At 36.1% G+C, this 23,832-nt stretch overlaps 2 protein-coding genes and 3 non-coding genes across 7 annotated transcripts; all 5 read right to left on the reverse strand.

Moving 5' to 3' along the window:
• Nucleotides 1–231: 231 nt before the first annotated feature.
• Nucleotides 232–7,278, reverse strand: LOC130720808 ((3S,6E)-nerolidol synthase 1-like). 3 transcript variants are annotated; one of them, XM_057571512.1, is made up of 7 exons: nt 7,099–7,268; nt 6,756–7,005; nt 6,251–6,620; nt 5,796–6,014; nt 5,549–5,687; nt 5,058–5,306; nt 232–717 (listed from the first exon to the last, which is right to left on the reverse strand). In XM_057571512.1, exons 1-7 carry the CDS (start codon nt 7,159–7,161, stop codon nt 424–426), a joined length of 1,584 nt encoding a protein of 527 aa, XP_057427495.1. In that variant the 5' UTR covers nt 7,162–7,268; the 3' UTR covers nt 232–423. The 3 variants fall into 3 exon arrangements, with proteins under 3 accessions (XP_057427495.1, XP_057427494.1, XP_057427496.1); XM_057571511.1 differs by having other exon boundaries at nt 233–717; nt 6,738–7,005; nt 7,099–7,266; XM_057571513.1 differs by having other exon boundaries at nt 234–717; nt 6,738–7,005; nt 7,136–7,278.
• A 1,652-nt stretch (nt 7,279–8,930) lies between these two features.
• On the reverse strand, nt 8,931–11,811 carry LOC130720374 (40S ribosomal protein S5-like). The gene is made up of 5 exons (XM_057571005.1): nt 11,751–11,811; nt 11,558–11,652; nt 10,995–11,266; nt 9,434–9,637; nt 8,931–9,224 (listed from the first exon to the last, which is right to left on the reverse strand). The coding sequence occupies exons 2-5, from the start codon at nt 11,648–11,650 to the stop codon at nt 9,170–9,172; spliced, it is 624 nt and encodes a 207-aa protein (XP_057426988.1). The 5' UTR covers nt 11,651–11,652; nt 11,751–11,811; the 3' UTR covers nt 8,931–9,169.
• Nucleotides 10,030–10,112, reverse strand: LOC130721682 (small nucleolar RNA Z102/R77). Its single transcript, XR_009013601.1, has one exon. It is a non-coding gene; the product is annotated as a small nucleolar RNA Z102/R77 (small nucleolar RNA).
• On the reverse strand, nt 10,444–10,526 carry LOC130721681 (small nucleolar RNA Z102/R77). The gene has a single exon (XR_009013600.1). It is a non-coding gene; the product is annotated as a small nucleolar RNA Z102/R77 (small nucleolar RNA).
• Nucleotides 10,746–10,827, reverse strand: LOC130721683 (small nucleolar RNA Z102/R77). Its single transcript, XR_009013602.1, has one exon. It is a non-coding gene; the product is annotated as a small nucleolar RNA Z102/R77 (small nucleolar RNA).
• Nucleotides 11,812–23,832: the final 12,021 nt, after the last annotated feature.

The raw sequence follows: 23,832 nt of genomic DNA on the forward strand, positions 1-23,832 counted from the left end.
TCAAAATTTTACACTAGTGTGGAAATAATTTTAATTTTACTATATCATTGAAAAGAAAGAATACAAAAGTTCTAAGAATATTCCAATTATAAAAACCCCTTGTTTTTTTTATAAGCAAAAAAAAATATGGAGACGTACCATCCCAACTCATTACAAGAAGTTGAAGTACCCTTGATTTTTATGATTTTTGAAATATGATTATCCAATTGTAATTCATGATATGATATTTTGCCTTTCAAATTAAACATTATATATTTTTTTCAAACAGTCCCATAGCATCTTATAAAACATTAATTGGAGATTAATTTCAAACAGTCCCTTTCCTCCATCATCCGTGGTAATTGAAGGCCAATTTCTATTTACTTAATTATTAGCTGAGATATAAGGCTTTACACACAGCATGACAGCATGCACATATATATACTACAGAAGAACGTTATCATCATAAAGCAATGATTTGACTTGCTCCTCTAGCTTGGGAAGGGAATGCTTATTGTCATAACTATACATCAATGGTACCATTCTTGCAAGATTGAGAGAGGCTTTAGTGAAAGCTTTAGGGAATGTTCTCTCAAACAGGCATTCTTGGTTGAGTCTCTTCCATGCATTGGAGACCATGCACATAACCTGCTCTCTAGCTCTCGTGAACGTCAAGTCTTGGTGCTCCATCAACAAACAGTTTATGTATGATCCATCATTGCCTTCTTGATTCTCATCCTTCAGTCATAACATAATAACATAATGTTAGAGATAAATAGGCATAATATCCTACGTGAGATTACATTATTTATTTATTGACTTATTTTGTAATATACCCCAGAATATTCTTAGCATATTCTGTACTTTTATTATTATAAATAATATTGTCTACCTCATACACAATTTGTGGTGAGAGAATCAAATCTTACATGGTATCAAGTTTTAGGTCCTAAACCCTAGCTCCCAACCTGTGCCGTCACCTTCTCTCTTTTTTTTTCCATTCTAGCTGCTGCCGCCACCTTGCTTTCCGTGGACCTACCTTTCTGTTTTTTTTACAGCCGCAAATTTCTATGCAGCAGCCGTGTGGTTTTCCGCACCGCTGACGTCAGCTTTTCACGTGATTAGCCGCCAGACGTTGCAGTTTTTCACGTGTTGCAGCCTTTTCGTGGGATTCTGTGCGCTGTCCTTTGTCCACCGACAGCCGCCAGACAACCTCACTTTCCGCGCCGCCACTGCCTGACAGCTTTTCTCCTCTGCCAGTCCTCGTGCTCTGTGCGGTCCCTTTATGTTCCCACACCAGCGCCAGCCGCCAGACAACCTAGTGATCCGCGCCCCTTGACACCTTGTGTCCCGCGCCAACAGCTACCTTGGTGATCCGTGCCGCACGCCACCTTGTGTCCCGCGCCAGCCAGCCTTGGTAATTCTGTCCGGCCACCAACGGCTATTATTTTTCTTTGTCCTTTTTTGTGACTCATCAACAACTTTGATTATTTGATTTATTTTTCAGTATTTCTCACATGGCTTCCGATGCTACTCCTCCGACTTTTTCCATGAACACTTTGGTGCATATGCTGACGGTGAAACTTTCGGATAATTTTCTTCTCTGGCGTAAACAGGTTACTGCTCTTCTTCAGAATCAGAACTTGTATGATATTGTTGACCCTACTGTCGATCCTCCGCCAGAATTTATTCAACAGACATTTGCACAAACTTTTACTCAACCACTACGTAATGGTGCTCCTTCTCCAAACCCTCTTTATGCGGAGTGGCAGGCTCGCGATCGTAATGTCAACGGTCTTCTTCTTTCCTCCCTCACTGAGGAGGCCTTATCTGAGACTCTAAGCGCAACCACTGCTCGTGATGTTTGGGTTGCTTTACACTCTGCTTATGCCTCACGCAGCAAGGCACGTGAACTTCGTCTCCGTGATGAACTTCAACTCATGCGTCGTGGTTCTCTATCAGTTTCTGAGTACAGGCGGAAATTTCGCACTATCTGTTCCATCCATGAACATTGAGATGAGGTATAGTACCTAGAGTGTAAGGAACGTGATGCGAGATTCCTAGAGAGAATGAGAGCGTAACCGCTTTAGAGAGAGAAAGTAACTGAATTTCAATCTCGTTATTTCTCAAATGAGCTAAGAGTCCTTTACAATTGGTATTCATCCCCTATTTATAGATGTGGAGTTGGGCTTGGCGCATCTATCCCTTCCTAATGGGCCGGTTGGGCCTCTGAGAGGAGGCCCAAGTCCCTGGTCTGCTCGTCGCCCTAAGCTGGCGCTCCTGGACAAGGGACCCTGGGGTCTCGCCCAGTCCACAAGTCCACAAGACACCGAGCTCGAAGCATGAGAGCTAAGTGTGTCTTTAAGTAGAAAAACTAAGGCGACGGCCATGAGAAGCTAATTAATGCTAAAACTTAAGGTCTAACAACAGAGAACAACTGCCAACATGGCTTGGTAATTAAAGCTTTTAAAAATTAACATTTTGAACTTCTTGTTATGTTCCCCTAGCGGCTTCAGTCCACAAGTGGGCTTGTGGCGATAGTGCTTGGTTCCCTCGCCTTGATTTTAGCTGTGGCCGCCGGAGTCCACGGTGTCTTGACGCGTGTACACCACATGTAATGTGCTAAAACAGCGCAAAGGTCAATGAATCTACAGAACCTCAACTGCTATTCCCGAAATGCCCCTTCAAATCACAATTGAACCTGTCGATTTGTATTTGAACCAATGAGCTTCAGCCGTTGTAACCTTTCGCTTAACGCGTGGTCCCACTTTCCGAAATCCGCGTCACATTCCCTCGAGTAATCATTTTATCTTGCCACGTCAAGGCTCGATTTCCCAACCGCTATTCTCCCTAGTCTTTAAAATCTTCCTCTTTCCATCATTCATCACTTACTGTCAACTGTTCTCATATTCGTCCCTGGCCCTCATACTGGTTCCTTTCGCCGATCTTGCGAACTCAAAGCTCCGACCCTTCTTGCTCCTTTTCTCACCCTTATCTTGAAAAACTGAGAGAAGTTCCCAGCCAAAACCCGCAGGTTGTTGCCTAAGAAGCTGTGTTGAATCTTCTCCGCGTCGGTTGTCTGTTCGCCCAAGTGGCTTGGCGCCTCGTTCCCTCACCGGAATTGCAGGGCTTCGCTACGAGGTGGAAAAACTGCATTCTATCAACCTTCAGGCCAACAAGACCTTCTCCAATTTGTCCAACCAGTTGGCATCTGAGGTGGATAAGACAAAGAAGATGCAGAAGAAACTCGCGGAAGCGAAGCTTGCACAGATAGCGGCGGACGAGAAAGAGAGGAAGCTTGAAGTCCAGGTCGAGGAGCTCTGTAAGGACCTTGGCACCAAGGAGGCCATCATTGCTTCCCAGGAGGAAACCCTTGCTGCTAAGGACAAGGAGATTGTTGATTTGCGCGAAAGACTGGCAGATAAAGGTAAGATACTTGCTGAGGCCTGGTCGGATTTGGAATCGAAATGCAAACTCTTGGCTGAGAAGGATGCCCATGCCATCACCTTGGAGAAGCAGATAAGGAAGGAGGCTGCTCACGCGGCGGCTAATGAGCGTATCCGCGGCTTCCTAATTGCCAAGGCTCAAGTCAAGCACCTCCATCCTACTATTAACCTTGACCTCCTGGGGTCTTTCAAGAAGGTTACCCCCACCGGACTGGTGGGTCCAGAAGATCCGCTGGAAGTTGCTTGCGTTGACCTTGGAGACGTTGTGGAATAAGAGAAAAAGATATAATGTTAACCTATTTCGAGTTATTGTAACGCTTAGTACCTCTTTACTTCGTTTAAACTTTTTGTTTGTATTTTACTTTCAAGTTAATCGATTCAGCTTTACTTCTTTATGTTTTATGCTTGTTTTAGCGCTTTTAGAGTTTTTCTCTCTCGCACCCCCCATAGTTCCCTTGTTTCTGAGTTACGTCTGACGATATTGATGGTGTGCCTTGTTTAACTAGGACTTTTGCTCAGTTTTTTAACCGAGGCTTTGTCCACACCATATTTCCCTTAAGAGCAGGTGCGGCCTCGCCAGTTTTGTCCTGTCGATGACTTATTGCTGCTAGGGACCCAATGACCATATAAGTTTACCCAGACTTATGCCTAGTTAGGTTCGCTCGCCCATATTTTGGGGAGGTTTTTTAGGATAAGAAGCTTATCCGTACACATCGCCAACGAGTGACGGCGAGCTGCGTCGGCTTTTCCGGAGCGATCCCCAGACATCAAGGTCGTGTTGGGATCGCCACCTTCAGGGAATTTTTCCACCTAGCTATCGCCGCAATTCAGTGTGATTGAAATTGCTGGATACAATTTTTTTATTTTGAATCAGACGTGATAGTCAACAAACTCCCGAGATGGAGAACAAGAACGTGTCTTTGTTTTTACTATTTTAGGCGCTTTGGCCAACAAACTCCCGAAATGGAGAACAAGAATATGCTTCTTTGTTTTTAACCCTTCAATCTTCGCTTTGCTATTTCACTATTTCATCTGTTGTTTAATATGTTGGTAATTCCTTATATCTATGATTTGTTCTATTGTCATCATGTTCATGACGAATGTCAAACCAGTTCCTGTTGATCTGGATCAGGCTTAGAAGAGAAGTATTTTTCTTCACTTTGCTTCGCATTTCAGACTCTTATATTACATCGGTTGTTTAATATATTTTAAAAAATAAGTACTGATTAACGAATCAAATACGACAGACATATTCCCCGTGCAACGCGCGGGTAAAAAAACACTAGTATATATGAAATAACACTAACTTTGTCGATTTCTTTGACATGTAGTGCTTGATTGATTTTGATGAAAAATTATTTAGAACCTTAGATAGACCCACCTACAAAATGTGGTGTGAAATATGTTCTTAAAGTGTATTTTCTTTCTCACATTTTCTTCTCTTCTTTGTTTCTCTCTTTTCTCTTTTTCTCTTAAACCAAATAAAGCATTAGAAAACAATTCATTAGGACATAAAGGAAATTAGAAATATGATAAGTGATGTAAAATAAGAATAAGAGAATGGTAGAGAAAGTTTGGAGAAAATAAAATGTAGAAATCAAAATCATAGCTAGTTAGTTGCTAATGGTTTACCTCTGCATTTCCCAAGTCATCCCAAAGCCTAAGAATTGTTGCTGATGAAGAAATGACGCCTGGGATTCCGTCTATGATCTGAATATTCTCTTTGGTTAATCCTTCACCCAAAAGAAAGAATAAGTGGACAAGCACAATGTGCACTCCTGAGCTCACTATCCCATTCTTCAAGTACTCTTCTGCTTTGGGAATGTTCCCAGATGCAAACCATTCTGCTTCAACTAGAAAGGCTTTGCACAAAGTTTCCCACTGCACAAAAGTGGACAATCGCTTTCACATTCTGTAACATTAATCACGAATCTATGTGCGCTCATAAATGAAGCTAGTTCTTATCCTTTGCAGTCATATTTTCTGGAGCTCTCTATTGCAAATCCATTCTTGGCTCTTGATTCTTATATTAAATGGTTTAGATTGATTCGCACAAATTAGTCAAAACTTTTATAGATTTCTCATTTTGACAGCAGAGGTTCTGAATTCCTAATTAACTTTACCGTCTTTTGAAGAGAGTTCATTGGGTCCCACCCATGCTTCTGATAGACCTTGTAGCTGATTTCATTGGTGAGTTCAAAAAGAGCCTTGAAACATTTCTTCATGTAATCTGGTAGCTTCTTAGCAGCTGCTATATCCCATCTTCATTCAACAAACAAAGATCAATTAATCATTCTTTTTTTCCCATTTAATAGTAATATCTCTTGATGATATAATGGCATGTAAGAACAAAATGACATGCAGTAGTACCTGGAAACAACTTCTGTGAAAAGAGTTAATTCATCAAGAGTCCCATATACATCGAAAATATCATCTATTAAATAGATGAAAGAGATTGGTTTTGTAAACTCAACCCTTTCTTCGGATAAAGTAGGATCCGTGAGGCATGCCAAAGACCAAATGTACCATTTAAGTGGTTGATTTCTTGCATACTTTAACTCATTAGCTAAACCAAGTTCTGTCCACCATCTGCCCATTAAGAAAAAACAAATGGATGATTAAAGACTAAAAAAACAGGCAAATCTGATGATATAAATTAAGCTCTCGTGCTATGTGCTAGGTCTAAGAAATGATCGATTTCACGACTCAAATCTATGACTGCAAATTCATATAACAGTTACCTTATTGTTGTGTCCAGGCTCACCCTTAGACGATTAAAGACTAAACAAAATAATTTTCTGTATAAATCAAGTTAGCAGACTTACTTGGAAATTTGAGTAAGTTCTTGTTGGTGTAAGCTTTGCAGCAATCTAAAATCCAATTTTGCCACTTCTTTTAAGGATCCATTCATGCCTTGGAAATCTCCAAAGAAATCTCTGGCTGTGAACATGGCATGGCTTTTGTGAAAAGGGTATTCTAAGGTTCTCCTTACAAGCTTAGCTTCATGATTGTTAAGGCAAGACAAAGCTAAACTCTTGTTCAAGACATGTCCACAAAATTTTTTAGCTTCTTCAAGTATGTTTTCTCCTGTTAGGCTCAAATGTGAGGCTTCATATAAATCTATCATTCCCTTCAGATTCCCACCTAATTTTTGGTTGAACTTTCCATCCTTGTCTGTGAACCTCTGAAACACCTCTGGATTTTTTCAATGAATAAACCAACCTTTCAGTTTCTCAGAATTACTCAATTTTAAATTGTGGTTGAAATTTTCAAAATATATATATATATATAGAAAAAAGAAAACAAACCCACCTTCTGGTACATACTGACCTTGTTGTCTGAATAGACGAAAGCAAAGTGCAGTATGATGGAGATCATTGTCATCACCGTCCCAACTAGTGCTGGATATCACAAATTGCCTCCTTAAGAATGCATCAATTTCCTCTTGGAAGTGGTAATCAATATTAAGGCGTTGCATTGCATCAATCATGTAAATTCCATGAGGTGAACTTTCACTAACATTCCTAAGCACATGCTTCAGGGAGTTCAATTTCTTTGAGTGATTAATGATGACATCATCCTGCAAGGAACAGAGTTAGTATGAAGGGTATACGTTTTTTTTTTTTTGAACTCAAATAGCATGATATAAATTAAGCACGCAAAGATGTCAAACAATCAGAGTCAACAAAACGGATAGCGCCAGGCAGAACCTCCTCCATCCAGACAGATTCGCCATAGGTGGTGGTTGCGTTTTGGGCGGTGGTGGTTGCTATTAGTTAAGTTATATTTATTAAATAAAGTGAAAAAAAAAATTCTGATACATTTTTATAATTTTGTTTTTGTTTTTAAGTTCTGAAGTCTTCTATCGCCTAATAGCAACCACCACCGCCCAAAACGCAACCACCACCACTGCTCATATACCATCAGATCGGCACCACCTTTACCAGATTCGAAACCCAAATCCAACTAAAGTTCCTTCCTTTTTACAGAAACCAATCATCATCTCCCAAACTTCTTGTATGTTGGCATTCAGATCTGAAAGGGAAATAAACTGAGGTTAGGAATTTGGTGTGTTGTTAAAGATGAAGATGTTGATGATGATGGATGAGGTAGATGTTGATGGTGGGGGAAGATGCTGATGGTGATGGGTGATGAAGATGTTGATGGTGGTTATGAAGATTAGGAAGATGTTAAGCGTTGAAATGAAGATTTTATTTTAAGATGTTGAAGGGTTTTATGTTATAATTATTTTGTTATTTTTATTTAATATTTTTCATAATTTAATAATTAGTTAATTTAATGTGGAATTAAAAAAATAAAAAATCCAATTAGACCTTATTAACTGATGTGGATGTGCCACGTAGGATGGCCGATACATGTGGAGACGGTGGTCAGCACCACCACTCCGGTGGGGATGAAAACCAGCTATTTTCCTTATGTTCAAAGGTTAAAGTCGGCTTTTACTCCGGCGAGGGACGGAAACCAGCACTCGCTAAAAGTCCAGACGGAAAACATATTTTACCCTTAGAAATATGATATACGATAGAAGTACCAACAGTGTTGACAAACCATATCATGTGTAAATAATAATGTGAACAAAATTGTTAGGGACTCATTTTGCACAAATAAAATTGTTGAGGACCAAAGGTGCTTTAAAGTCTTAACTATTTATCTGTCAATTAAAAGGAAATCATCTAGATTTTTTTTTATCAGCAACGAATATATATTAAATGGAAGTACAAGGGGTACTTCAACCCAATACAAATGAGTAAGGAAAATAGAAAAAGAAAGTGATACAAATATAAATTACAAATTACAGCCAAAAAGGAAATCATCTAGATCTTAAGAAATTACTACACCGCCCCAATTTGGAGTGATTATTCAAATTATATTAAAAACAGAAGCAAGAAGCAATAGCATAAAAGGAGTTAAATACAACAAAAAGCTTTATAGCTGAAAAAACAAAATCTAATCGAAATTTTACTATGTTAAGAGTAGATCAGCGAACTTGAGTTCAAAAAAAAGAGTAGATCAGCGAACAGATTCGATGGCCCAATTGACAATAGCTTTTTGGCTGGAACCATCCTATAATTCAATTGACAAACACCGTAATAGTTCAAATTACGCTAATCATCCTTAGTTAAGGGGCTAAAGCTATGACAAGGCAGTGGGAATGACTAATGATGTGGCCGTTCAGTGTTAAGGCCCTGACTGTTGCAAGAAAAAACCTACTTTATACTGTTAGAGATAAGTTTGCATGTGTTAGTGATATGTTAGACCCCACTGGTACAACAAGAGTGCTTCATCTAGGAAATGTCTCCCTTGTGCAGCCATGTGGGCATGTTTTTGGAAACTATGATAGACTTTTGCTAGGGCCTCTTCTAGATTTTATTAGCTTGCTCCTCGATCTTGGTTGTACTACCCAGCTGGTATTCAGAAGTATTTATGGAAAGATGTTTCCATTTACCAAATAAAAAAATCTAACTTGAAACGAAACACACAACATTGTGGGCCAAAGATGCCTACGCCATTGCAATTATCATAGTAAAATTTATGAAGCAGGCTAGAACTGAACTCACAATCTTGGAATACAAATTTACGTCCAAGCAACAAAAAACTGTTCATAACATGTGAACCAGAGAAACGAACAGCTAAAAAGTAACTAAAGATCGAAGTACCATTAAATAAAGTACAAAGACCAAAACAAAATCTTTCTGATCACCCATATTGCTTGCAGGAGCTGATCAACGATTGGCCTTGGCAACTCTTTCAATTTCATCCTTTTTCTTGATAGCATAACTGAAATGGAGCAACAATTTCAGCCAAATCCAAACACCGTTTAAAAAAATTGAAAAAAGATGATGTTTACAGCATGTTCGATTTCCCAGTGACAAGGACCCAAAATATTTTGGACAAAAGCTAAGTGGGTTTCATTCTAGAGAGAAAACAAGACATGCTACAAATACATGAGAAAATGCATCTCCACTAACAGAGTTGTAAAATCATACCTGTTGGATGAACCCTTTGCTGCATTAATAAGTTCATCAGCCAAGCATTCAGCAATTGTTTTAATATTTCTGAAAGCAGCTTCACGTGCACCAGTTGTCAAAAGATAGATGGCCTGATTAACACGTCGAAGTGGTGAGATATCAACTGCTTGACGCCTTACAACTCCAGCAGAACCAATTCGAGTGGCATCTTCACGAGGACCACTGAATATAATAAACAAAATAAAGTGAGTCAGATAAACAAATGGAACACAAATAGTTTAATTGTTTATTCAACAGCACATATTAAGAATTGCAAACAGGGTACACATTGCCACATTACCGAGGTAGCATACCAATACTCATTCACAATTTCTGTAACATTCAAATTTAGTGAACCCTTTTTTAATTACATGTTTTGTTTAATATGTCAACCATACACAGATTACTCAAGAAAAATATGAATCTTCTGTTTGAAACTACCAAAGAAAAGCTAATATCGTAAATTAAAATGTAAGCAAACAGGCAATAGAGACTATATCAAGGGATATTAACAATTTTTTCAAAATGGTGTGTTGTTCAAATGAAATTAAACCAAAAATAACACTTGTTTAGGAGAATGATCAGATAGAGCTAATACAGAACTGCCATCATCCAGGCAATCAAACCAATAAGGAAACAATTAATCATCATGTCATTCTCCAACTGACATTGGTCTAAACCTTAAAACTAGCCCAAATTTAGAATAACCATTTAAAACAAGCATAAAACATGACACTAATGAGTACAAGTACCAAAGAAAATAATGTTTCAACTTCCAGAAACTAAAGTTCACAAAGTAAAGAAATGCAAAACCAGACCTAGTTCATAACAATAACCAGAGCTCTGTTGTTCAGGAGAATGATCAGATAGAGCTAATACAAGTACCAAAGAAAATAATGTTTCAACTTCCAGAAACTAAAGTTCACAAAGTAAAGAAATGCAAAACCAGACCTAGTTCATAACAATAACCAGAGCTCTGTTGTTCAGGAGAATGATCAGATAGAGCTAATACAGAAGTGCCATCATCCAGGCAATCAAACCAATAGGGAAATAACTAATCATCATGTCATTCTCTAACTCCAACAGCCGTTAGTCGAAACCTTAAACTAAAGTAGTTTTAAAATCAAACTTCAGGTTTCCTTTTTCCCAGTTCAATCAATAACCATTCATACCAAGCATAAAAACATGAAACTAATGAGCATGATAACCAAAGCAAAAGTCATCTAAATGCATTTAACATGACATTGCCTTCAACTAAAGGAATGTCAAAAAATGCAGAGGGAGATAAGGAGAATGGTCAGATAGAGCTAATACAAATTGCCATCATTCAGGCACTCAAACCAATAGGAAAACAAACGGTCATCATCCCATCCTCCAAATAGAGCCAGACATGAAGTTTCACAAGCAAATCGTAAATCAAATCTACTAAATAAAAATTTATCACAATATCAAACACAAAATGAACTAGCAACTTAGGCATAACTGTAGATCTATACACAAACCAAAACACAAAAAATAGTTCTTGGGGCGGCAGTCATACCTGTTGATGACAGCATCAACAATGACCTGAATTGGGTTCAAGTCAGTCAGCAAGTGAATGATTTCCATAGCATGCTTGATAATCCTAACAGCCATAAGCTTCTTTCCATTGTTTCTTCCGTGCATCATGAGGGAGTTGGTGAGCCTCTCAATAATGGGGCACTGAGCTTTCCTGAACCTCTTCACAGAGTACCTACCAGCAGTGTGGGGAACATATGTGGCATGCTTGGATGCCACCACTCCAATATAATCAGCCAAAGAAATGTCATTAACCTAACAACAACACAAACCAAAAAAAAAAAAACCCAAATATGTAAAATAACAAAATTAAAATCAACATTTGAGTGATAACTGATAAGAATACAATGAGCCCTATATAAATAAAATATTTTCAGGACACTATCATACACAGCATGTTATCAAAATAATAAATTAAGAATTTAAATTTATACAGTCCAAATCTGAGTAACTAAGATGCTGCATAGTTCAAATCTGATATAATGTAGCATATAATAGTGCATTTTGTGCTATAAATGATGAAAACTCGCTAGAGAGATGATGTACCTGAACATCATCATAGCTCCATCGGTTGAAGAGCTTGACATCGATTTGGGAGGGATCTGCAACAATCGCAGGCTCGGCGATAACGTCAGACATGGCTGCAAAGGCGATTGAACAAAGAGAGTGAATAAAATTAAAAGCGAAATCGAAAGAGGAAGAGAGGAGATGAGAGATGAAGAACAAAGAGGGAACGAACTTGGTAACGTGAGTGGGCGGCAAGAAGAAACTGCTACTCGAATAAACCCTAGCTGCAGGTTGGAGATAGTTTGGGTATTTATAAAATTGTTGTCAAAACTTAAACTAAATCATGGGTCTGGGCCGGCCCAATATTTATCAAGTATTAATAAAAAAGAGAAATTCAAAATACATTTATCAAACAAGAATAAAAGAGAAATTAAAAATACATATTACATATAAAACTTTCAAAAGGTAATCTTAATCTTAATAAGGCTCATCCACCAAAGTGGGTCAAATTGCTCCCTAAATGTCACATGTTTTTCTCCTATTGGTTGTTACACTGAATTTCTAAATGTTTGAATTTCATTGGTCCATATTGATGCATTTTCATTTTCTCCTATATAGTGACCTTTTGTCCTTTACTGTTGACTTTTGATCTTTAGATGCGCTTCTGTGAACTTGTGAAGCTTCTAATTAGAGTTACGAGGATGCTTGGATATTCAGAACTTTAAGTCTTCAGCTTCTGGACGGGTTCACTTCAGAACTTTTGGTCTTCAGAGCCAGCTTTCTTTGGTCTTCAGAATCTTCAAGTCTTTAGTCTTCAGAGTTGAAAGTAATACTAAATTTTGAAATTAATTTGATTATTGTATAATATTAAAGAACCAAAACCTTTTCAAAATTATATATAATATGATAATATATGCAAATAAAAATTTAATAATTTATTTTTTGAAAAATAAAAATTAATAAGTTAATTTTTGTAGTATAACTTAATAACTGAACAAATTAAATATAATCAATCAGTTTAAATATTATTTTAAACTCAAATCCAAACATAACTGTCTCCAAATGATAGCTCAAGTGGTAAGAGTTGAGTGATATATGAGATTATGAGTTGAGGAGGAAAAGATTTTAAACTTGATGACTGAACAAATTAAATATAATAAGTTTAAATATTATTTTAAACTCAAATCCAAACTTAACTGTCTCCGAAGGATAGCTCAAGTGGTAAGAGCTGAGTGATATATGAGATTATGAGTTGAGGAGGAAAAGATTTTAAACTTGATGACTGAACAAATTAAATATAATAAGTTTAAATATTATTTTAAACTCAAATTCAAACTTAACTGTCTTTGAATGATAGCTCAAGTGGTAAGAGCTGAGTGATATATGAGATTATGAGTTGAGGAGGAAAAGATTTTAAACTTGATGACTGAACAAATTAAATATAATCAGTTTAAATATTATTTTAAACTCAAATCCAAACTTAATTGTTTCCGAATGATAGCTCAAGTGGTCAGAGCTGGGTGATATATGAGATTATGAGTTGAGGAGGAAAATATTCAGAGATCGATTCTAAAGAATGTAATTTATCTTTTCAATAAAAAAAAAATCCAAATTTAACTAAGAGCATGTTGGGTTGTAAGTTACTAAGTTCCCTTAAAAGCTGGTAGAGCCCCATCTTCCATGCTACACATTTTCCACCTTAGAAAATCTATTCCCATTTTTCAAAATAAATGAAGTGTCTTTATTTGATCCTCAAACACACACGTACTTGTGAATACAAATAATGTTTAGTAGTGTGAAGGGGTGATTTGGCTTTGACATTTTAATTTTAACTTAGTCTACCTATAACCTATAATCTGATGCTGCTATCTCACTTGATAATTGGGATGTAATAAGTATTATTGCAATTTGTTTCAATCTGTGAGTGTCGAACATATCTATAGTCAAAATATTTAGTTTGATAAAGTTTCTCAAATGGGGATGTAGCTGAAATGGTAGAGCGCCCGCTTTGCATGTGGGAGGTACTAATGTCCATAGTTTGAACTCCATGTTTCAATATAATGCAGTGACTGGAATGGAAGCAAGCTTGGATATGTTTACAAGTTCCTTAGGTCTTAGAGGTTTGATTCATCCTATGATATTGTTAATAAATACACTGACAGTTATGCAGATGCTCACAAGGTAAACTATCCCACATTCTCACTAGTAGATAAAATTGTACGTATGCTTTGCTTTCAAATTATTAAAAGCACATGGTTAATAGAATTTTATTTTCCATGGATTTTTATTTTCCTAAACTGCAGTGGGTTAGTCATCGAAATCCTAGAGGGAATATATGAGGTGTTGACTTCTTTGTATTTTCATTCCTAACCAAGCACTCAAACCCTTGAAGATAAGTTGGGCTGAAGCTATTTTAACTATAATAAAGGTGAGTGTTTTTTGTTGTCTTATGTGATATACAATCATAGCCTCTAGAAATAGGTAATATTAAAGCTGTTGTAAAACTGTTTGAAGTAAATTTATTTCATCCAAAGCAAGCAAATTTAAGGTATTTTGTTTCCTTTTTATTTATACTGTTATGGATCCGGATGCTGTTGGAAGCAAACTTTTTCTAGTTAAAGATTATAATAGGTATGAGTTTGGTTTGCTTTTATATGTAGGTACTGCAGGGGTGACCATGCAGCTTGGCATTTGGAGCATACCTGTTAGGTTTCTAGCTATATTTTGTAGAGTAATTTAGTTCTATCACATACTTTCTACAAGAGTTATTGTCATAAGATAGTCTTTGAATAATAGGAAAGATTGGATTGAGTTTGATCCTTGAAATGTAATATACTATTATGTGTACATGCTTAGATAATTATGTGCTTAGATAAGTTGTTGGACCTTAAATGACAATGTGTATAAGATTTGATATCATCAATGCTACTGAATCCTAGCCAGCTAATACTGGACTGCATGTTGGAAACAAAAAAAATTATATCTATTATGACGGTTCTAAGTCCAACCGTGGCAATAGAAGATGAAAACAAAATTCGGTCACTAAATCGGTTAGTAATTCAGTCACAAACGTCATTTAGTCGCTAATTCGGTCACTAAATCAGTTGCAAAATGGGTCGTTAAATTTTGTCACTATTTCGGTCACTAGCCGTAACGACCAACGTTTTAACCACTGATATAATCCGGTTGCTAAATCAGTCATTAAATGTTTTAGTGACCGATTTTACTCATTTAGTGACCGATTTGACAGTCACTACATGACTGTTTTCTTGTAGTGTGAGTCGTTGTTGTGGGTGTTTGTCGAGGAGGATTGTGACTTAGGTGTGTTGGAACTTATGTGAAAGAACAAGTCATCAAGTCACTAGGGTCATTTAATTAAGCTTGAATTTATACACGCTATATGAATGAGAGAGAGAGGTTAAAGTCACAAGGGTAATGTGTCTTACTAGTATTTATTCAACTTAATTGTGGAATTTTGAACCAGTTAGTCATTATGGTCATTTGCTCTCTTCTTCTTCTTCTTTTTGAGATGAGAACTCTCTCTGCCAGTTTCTTCTTCTCTCTCAAACCTATGCCCTCTTCTTCTTCCTTCCCCATGTCCTAACCAACAACACCTTCTCACCCCGTCCTCTTACGATCCCTGGAACTGGTAGAACCAAAGCTCCATATGTTTCCAAAGGCCATGATGCCATCTCTGCCGCTAGATCAGGAATCACAAATGATTTTTGTTTGGTTACATAGGAAAATAGTATCACCAATGATTTCGGCACAACTCTTTGACCCACCCTTTTTCATTTTCCTCTTCAAGTGTATTTGTAGTTTTTTTATTTGACAAATGAGTTTTTTAAGTGTATTTGTAGTTTTTTATTTATCGAAAAATGTATTCTTTTAAGGCAGTAATAGTTGAAGTTTACTTTTTATTTTTATTTATCTTTAATTTATTCAAAATGGAGAATGTGTAAATAAAGTTTAAGTTGTAGTTGAGGTATTTTTTTGAGGCAGTTTTTTTTAAGCTATTTGTTTAAGACAGTAATAGTTAAAGTTTTATTCATTTCAAAAAATATAGTTAAAGTTTTATTTAGTAGGCTTATACTATATATTAAAATTTTCAAATATTGTTAAGGTTCAGTGTTGAAAATCAACTTCACAGTTCAGTTTATTCGAGACTTGGTTTTTCCTCTCTGCCCTCTTTGCAACGTGTTCTTCATTCACATTGATTCACAGTGTCAAGGTTTCCTCTTCCAATTCTCGCAACTTGCATAGTTTCATGGCTTCCTCTTCCAATCCAATTCAGGTAACCTCTTTCCCCTCTTCTCTGCGCACTTTTCTTCTTTTGGATTCCTCTTTGAAGATTCATATTCGAATTGATTTCCCTTTTTCATGCCATGTCTTAATTTGTACTTCCATATCCAATTGATCCAAAATATGTGAATATTGAATTGGGTTTAGGGTTTAGGTCCATTCTATTGTCTTAATCTGAAATTCAATAGCAAATTATAAGATTCTTTTGTATAAATGTGCAAGTTTTGTTGAGTTTCAGAGGAAATTGAACCCTCTAATGCACTGTTTTCCCTTTTTCTATGTATTTTTCTATTGTATTAGTTTCAAGATTCAATTTTTTCTATCAATGTGCCTGATGTAAAATTTCAGAGTGAATTGATCCACTCTATTTCCCCTTTCTCTCAAGATCCCTTTCTTTATTAGTGTACAATTCTGCTGTTTTTATCTATGATTTCATAGGGAATTGCACCACTCTAATGAATTATTATGCCCTTTTCATTTTCTAATGTTAATTTCTTCAGTTGCAAAATTTTGATTGTCTTCTTCTTTTATATAGGCAGAACGAACTTAGTGTTGGTGAGTGGGCGCAGCTAGAAGATAAACTGCTACTAATCTGTGAGCGGAAAAACCCTAGCTGCAGGTTGGACATAGTCAGATAGCATTTGAGTATTTATAAAATTGTTATCAAAACCCTAAACTAAATTGTGGGTCTGGGCTGACCCAATATGCATCATGTATTTTTGTTTAATTATATCATTGTCCAAAAAATAAAGAAGAGAAATTCAAAATACATTTTCCAAACAAGAATAAAAGAGAAATTTAAAATACATATAAAATTTCTAGAAGGTAATTTTATTTGTGTAGAGGTCAAGCAGTGATTGAGAATGAGAGAAGAACAAAGAGATGTGAAGACCTCACATTTAGGGAAGAGGACCAAAATTTATTAAAATAATGAGTAAATTACACTCCACTACCTTGAGGTTTTCTTATATGACACTAAACTCCAAACTTACTCATATATTACACTCCACCTCATTTTTCTCAAGTAGATAACAATTTTTTAACAATATTTCCTAATAAAAATGGGGTGCAGTATAATATTAGTGTAAGTTTGGAGTTTAGTGTCATATAGGGAAATCTCAAGTTAGTGGAGTGTAATTTACTCTAAAATAATTAAAATTAGATATCAAAAAACTTGAGAAATTTTAAGTTTATAAATTTCTTTGAATTACAAATAACAGGTTGGAAATGTAAGAAATTATTTGGTTCTATGGCTTTGTGAGAACTTTTATTTAGCTACGGGAATATTTACTCAATTTTAATTCTTCATAGGGTAGTCGTGAAGTGGTTTTTAGGGTGAAAGTGCACCCTATTATAGTTTTTGGAAGCAGAACATAACGAAATGGAACAAAATAGAACACCACAGAACAATACAAAATTGTCCTGAGCCCTGTGTTTGGTAAATACACCATGGACATAACAAGATCATAATATTGATTACATATATACCGATATCGTGCTTAATGCTTTTTTTTTGTGAATGGAAAAAAATACCATGCTTAATGTTTAGTTAAACATAGAAAATGAATTGAATAAAATAAAAATTTTCACATATATATTATTTATACAAAATAAATTAATGGATAAAAGTTAAAAGATGATATTAATTAATCATAATAAAATTTAAACATTTAACCTCAAAAAACGTTCCCAAAATCTGAAGTTTTGCGGACCCAAACAAATAAGTAAAGCATAAAATCACAAAATCCCACTACTAATACTATTCATCCGATGAAACGTCTACATGTGTTGTAGAGTTACTTGGGGCTTCCATCAATACAATTACAACCTGGAAGGATTGTTACGAATATTGGGTTTGAAAATTCATTTAAATTTAGAATTAAAAAATTAAAAGTTGTGTATATGTATGAAATTGGTGTGAAAAAATTGGTAGATTTGGTGTTGGAGAATACAATTGATCCATGTATGTGTATATAGAGGTAAGTGCTTTGATTGTGAAATCCAGGAGTGTCGTAGATGATGAAAGTCGAGATGGAGAAGACGACTCGACAAACACACATAAGGAGAGATGAGAAAATAAAACAAGGGTAATTTTGTCATAGTAAATATTTTAAGGGGTCTTGTTTTGTTCTATTCCGTTCTACACATTTCGAGAGAACCAAAGTGTCATGTTCTAGGAACTTTTTGTCCTGTCCCGTTTCATCTCAAAAACATGATGAACACGAAATGAAGCCCGTATGTCATGTTCTATTTTCTTCCTACCTATCTACCAAACGCTACCTAGGTCTTGTCCCATGCAAGTGAAAAAATACTTGATATAATATGTGACTGGTTTTATAAAAAATAAAATATTAAATGAATTAGCTAGTACCTATTTTACTTTTATTACATGGGTTGACCCAATTGGACATCTCCATTATCGTTACTGTTCCAAAATCTCATACCATTTATTCCTACTTTTCCATTTCCACCGAGAACCCACTTGAAATCCCAATATCTTTCCCCATCGAAATGAAATGAGCCACATTTAATGTTCCCTTCCTTTTGGCTTTACAAATCAGATATATTCCTCATGTCTACCATCATCAGTGATTTGTTACAAATGAGGGTCATTTCATAGTGGTTCTCTTGGTTATACTTAGCTTATAAGTGGGTCATTTCAGAGTGGCCTGGTTCTCATGGATTTACTCCTAACTCATCTACTTCCCGAGAATCTGCTTCTCTTGGATTTGCTCACCAAGTTCTAATTCCCTTGGATTTTGACATGAGCGAACGTCAACATCTATCTCAAGTCAGATCCCAATATTTCGTAGTAGAAATTTTTTTTGGATGCCAAAAAGTAATATTTTGAATTTGATTTGTATTAACTTGCATTTAAGATAAACTACAATTTACATTTTAATTGTAGGAAGTTAGGATTTACCGGAGTCAATAGATTGTATTCTGAACCAAAAAAATATCATCTACAGTAGCAGTATAATATGGTTGAGATGAATGAGTCAAATACTGATCAAAGCACCTTGGTTTAGGTATGAATATTGAGAGTTTAGAGTTTATAATTATGGTAATGTTGATAATTTCGAGCTTATTGAATTACTGATGAAAGCACGTTGTGTGGCTGTGTGTGGAAGTTGCTTTCATATTCGATTCAATAATGTCATTGGTGAGGGGATATTTGGCGAAATAAATTTATTGTATGTTTTCTAAGATGCTAAAACCATATTAGATTTTGATCTTAACATACATTCATATATAAAGGAATTGCAAGAGTTGCCTTTTTTTTTTGCTGAAGATGAATGTTTAGTGGAAGATGGCGAGTTGAAATATTTCGGTGAAGATGTTGAACACAATGACGAAAACGATGCTGGTTATATTGTTGATGACCAATGGTGTGATAGCAAGATGAATTTACTGAGGGTAATGATGCCACTGATAGTATTCCAATAGATTGCGTCAGAGATATTTATAACATTGATTTGAATTCATTTTTTCCATAGCAAATATATATGTATGATTTTGTGAATCTAGATGTTGCATACTTGTTTTACGTCCATGCAGGGCCAATGGGTTTTGTGTCAAAAAATACAATATTATAAAAAGTTGGAAAACCAAGGACATATTGTAGCAAGAATTTGTCTCGAACAAGAATGGGTAGGCGTGAAGGTAGAGGAAATAAAAGCCTAAGTGAGAAACTAGATGTGGTTGTAAGACTAACTTCAGGGTTCATGTTGACATCATATGCAGTCATTGATATTGTACTTGCTTCACAGATATTCACAATCATGAGCTATTTATTGATGTCCATTGTGGAATACATGAACCTCATAGAAAATGAATTTAAGTGATATAACTCAGATGAATAACTACAAAGATGATGAGAATGAGGTTCCTCATATTTTTCGTGCAATTTCAAATTAGTGTGGAGGAGTTGACAAAATGTTGTACAGTAAAAGGAACATGTACAACTAGATTAGTCAGCAAAAGGTGGATACTTAAAAATGATTGTGTGACGGCAATGTAATTCTTGGCTGAGTTGGATTCGAAGGATGACAAGTTTTATTGTGAGCACATTACAAATCAAGATAATAGACTGTAACATCTATTTTGGAGTGATGGCCTTGGTCGATTGAACTATCAAGTATATGGTGATGTGCTGGCTTCTGATTCCACATATGGGAAAAATAAGTACTTGTTGCCAATAGTTGCGTTTTCAAGGCTTAAACAATCATAATCGATCAATCATTTTTGCTATTGCGGTGGTTACAAATGAAACTAAGGAAACTTATGTGTGAATGTTGGAAATAATTTTGGCAAAAATAAATAGTAAAGAACATGTTGCTGTTATTACAGATGGTCACCCGTCTATGAGGAATGAAATTAGGAGGGTGTTTTTGAATGTCTACCATCAGCTTTGTGTGTGGCATCTACTTCAAAATGTGAACATAAATATTGGAAACCCTTTATTCACCAAAGGATTTAAGAATTGCATGTTGTAAAATTAATTTATAAATCCAGGTTTTCTTGTCTGTCATTATTTCAAACCACGTGGGAAACCAATTGCTCTGCAGATTAAATGCTATTGGTTTGTCCCATCAAACCCACCAATTTGTTTTCTTCCCCATGCTTCCTACTCTATCTTTGTCCCATCAAACCAGGCTCATTGAATCTAGGTTTTCTTCCCCATGTCAACTAAATGCATGCTCCCTCTCCCTCTCTCGCTCTCTCTTCGACGCTCCCTCTCTCTCTCTCTCCAGTACCCCTACTCTCTCTTTGAAGCTCTCTCTCTCTCTCTCTCTCTCTCTCTGTTCCATCAAACATACAAAAATTGTCCATCTTCTTAAATGGGGAGAATAAATTGCAACAATTGTCCATCTTCTTGTGCTTCCTCCTCAAGAAACATACAGGTATTCCACAGGTATTCCATCTGCATTGTTTTTCATTTCCATCTTCTACTCTATCTTTGAAGCTCTATCTCTTTGTCCTAACTTCTTGTGCTCTGAAATCCCACTCTCTTCGAAGGTTGTAGAACATCTGAAGATTCTGACAAAGAAGCAGAAGTTTGAAGAGTTAGAAGGTTGTAGAATGAATTCTCAAGCGGTAGACTTTCGTGCAACTATGGATCAAGGACAACCTGGATTGACTGATGATTCTTACATAATACTTTTAACAACTTTTAAAAACCTGAATCGAGCAGAAACCACTTTCGAAGACTGGTGGAATCGAGAAACTTTGGAAGTGAACAACTCCATAGCACGTCTAGCACTTCTCAATGGGATTGATCTGATTGATCCAAAACCACTTCGTGCTATGGGTGAAAGGCTCTCACACTTTAGACACAAATATAAACAAGTAAGTTACTTTTCTGCTCCTTTGTTTTCCTAGGAAACCACCAAACCAAGCTCCTTGAATCTAGGTATAATTGGCTTGAAGTTTTGGGGGTATGACAATAATACAATAATATTGGTAGATGGTTAACTTTTTATGAATCAGTTAATGCTTAGTTAGTCCTATCTCAGTTGTTTGCTTATTGAAGTAGTATTGAAGTAGTCCTATCTCAATTGTGGATATAGTTATATGTTTGTAATATTGATCTAAGTCTTAATTTGACTTATTTTAATTTTTATCATTATCCTTTCTCAGGTTTATGGCCTTTTTCCTCATCTGTTTAGGGAAATGTGTCTGTTTTTTTTATCAGTTTATGTAGCTAGGAGTTATATAGATTAAAACGTGCAAACTACATATGTCTGATGTATTAATGTGTCTTTATGCAGGACACTTTCATCCTTCCCTCATTAATTTAAACACTTGACTTGAGAACTTGATTCACTGCTTTTACATGCTATCAACATGATTCAGTCATGCTACTGTTTTCTTTCCTTTTCAATCAACAAAAATTCATCCACTGTTTTGTGCTTCATTTCTAGTTTATGTTTTATGTTTTTATGTTTGGATCCCACTTCTAGTTTATGTTTTATGTTTGGCACATATAGATATTGAATATAACAATGATTGTTTGTCCTAGGTTCTGAAAATAAGTTTTAAAGTACTTTGCCAATGTTAAGATGGTGAGAGACATGAAAGATCAATGAACTTTACATCTTCCGAAAGGAACATGATTTATAAACTCTAGCATTGTGTCAACATTCAATCAACATATACAAGTTTTAGTGCTTAAAAATTACTAGTAATGTGTGAATTTATAAAAATAGTTATAGGAACTTTTGGTAACTTCGTATAATATTTTTTCTATTCTATCAGGCACCTGAAGCATGGTCGGTGAAATGGGTTCATTCTCATAATCTAGAAGGCGCTCGGCAGAGGAGTAGGCGTCCGAAAAGAACTACAACATCCTCGGGCAATGCAACAGTGTCTGATTCTGTAGCTGTTTTTGGTACATCTAGTTGGACTTTGGACTCCTCGTTCCATAAAGCATGTTAGGGTATTTTGCATAATATGAACATTGATACATAATCAAAAATTGCGATCATGAATGCCATGGAACCTAAAGAGCTGAAAATTTTCGCCATGTGTCCTCCAACCACAAAGGAGACATTCATGGATGTGATAAAGGGTATTTTCTCTTAGAATTCTAATTCTGATTTGAAGCGTACTTTTTCTAATTTGTTTTGTTTTCTGTTTTATAGTCTGGTGCAAAAAGAAACCCGAGATGGATGAAGGTGGTGCTGCTTCAGGTTTGAGATTTAGGAAGTGACTGAAATATTTTGCTTAGCCTACCACTCAGATGGGGGGGGGGGGGGGGGGGGCGAGGGAGCAGTGGGGTGAAGGCATAGTTCAATTTTTTTGTTTTACATTCCAGGATGGCAGTATCATGTTTTGTTGGACTCTTCTGCTACTTTATTTACTGGACTATGTTGTTGATGGATGACTGTAATGATGTTACTTTGCTGCTAATGTTGTGGATGCTATTTGTCTCTTTTGTTATAATGTTAAATTTTATAAGTATTCCTAAACACTTACATAATGTTTGGTTGGTTTGAAGGGAATGGAGGGGAGGGGAGGAATTATTTTTAAGTTGATATGCTTGGTTCATTTATTAGGAGGGGAAAGGAGGGGATTAAAATCCCTCCCAAGTCAATTTTATCTCACCCCCAAAAGCCTTTATTCACCCAAGGATTTTAGAATTGCATGTTGTGGGCAAATTTCAAAGAAAGTGGATGAATTCATTTTGAAGCATGGTTAGGAAGACAACTCTTGGTTTCAAGAAACATATGAGAAGAGAAAAATGTGGGCAACAACTCATTTGTGGGGAAATTTTTGGTGGATTTAGGACCAAATCTAGATGTGAGGGTTACCACTTTGAGCCACACAAATATCTGAAGGTATGAAAAACACTAGAAAAGGGGGTTTGGATAGTGTTTTGAAGTGAAAATGGTTTCTTTTCAAGTTCACGTAAATCTCTCGGAATGAAAGGCAGGAGAGCAAAGAGTAAAAAGAGAGAAACACACAAGGATTTTATCCTGGTTCACTTGAACAAATCCTCAAGCTAATCCAGTCCACCTGTTAAGTTGATTTCTTCCTTCGTCGAATGAAGGTAATCCACTAATCAAACGATGTTACAACTGCACTATCACACCTTGCTCAGTGACTAACGCTCCTAAGAACTAGCAAACACTAAGACACACAAGTCTTAGTCTTCTCAAGGCTACTGACCTAACCGGTCCTTTAAGGAAATAAAATCAAGAGTTTGGAAGATTGGATTTACAAAGAGTTGTTTCTAAACAAGCAGAGTGTAAACAAATTATGAACATTGAAGAAAAATATTGCTAAGGTTTATCGCTTGAATGAGAGTTGTATTGCAATGCAGTGACTTAGTCTTTTTCTTCCTTTCTTCAGCCTTTAAATACTCAAAGCAGAATGTGACATTTCCGTTGTGAAATTCCATAAGTTGGAGGGTACTTCTAGAAATTCCAGAACGTACAATGACTGATCCTCGTAGGTAGACTGGTCAGGATAGTACACTGCGATTGTACTATTTGATAGTGACCATTTGT

The sequence above is a fragment of the Lotus japonicus genome, chromosome 5, assembly GCF_012489685.1.
Source record: "Lotus japonicus ecotype B-129 chromosome 5, LjGifu_v1.2".
NCBI classification, from domain to species: Eukaryota; Viridiplantae; Streptophyta; class Magnoliopsida; order Fabales; family Fabaceae; genus Lotus; species Lotus japonicus.

Coding starts and splice junctions, on each gene's coding strand:
- LOC130720374 (XM_057571005.1), bottom strand. CDS start 11,650: ATGTCTGACGTTATCGCCGAGCCTGCGATTGTTGCAGATCCCTCCCAA. Junction 9,638..10,994: donor GTTGATGCTGTCATCAACAG/GTATGACTGCCG, acceptor TATTATATTCAG/TGGTCCTCGTGAAGATGCCA. Junction 9,225..9,433: donor GCAAAGGGTTCATCCAACAG/GTATGATTTTAC, acceptor GCTCCATTTCAG/TTATGCTATCAAGAAAAAGG.
- LOC130720808 (XM_057571511.1), bottom strand. CDS start 7,161: ATGGCGAATCTGTCTGGATGGAGGAGGTTCTGCCTGGCGCTATCCGTT. Junction 7,006..7,098: donor CCGTTTTGTTGACTCTGATT/GTTTGACATCTT, acceptor TGTTCCTTGCAG/GATGATGTCATCATTAATCA. Junction 6,015..6,250: donor GAACTTACTCAAATTTCCAA/GTAAGTCTGCTA, acceptor CTTAATGGGCAG/ATGGTGGACAGAACTTGGTT.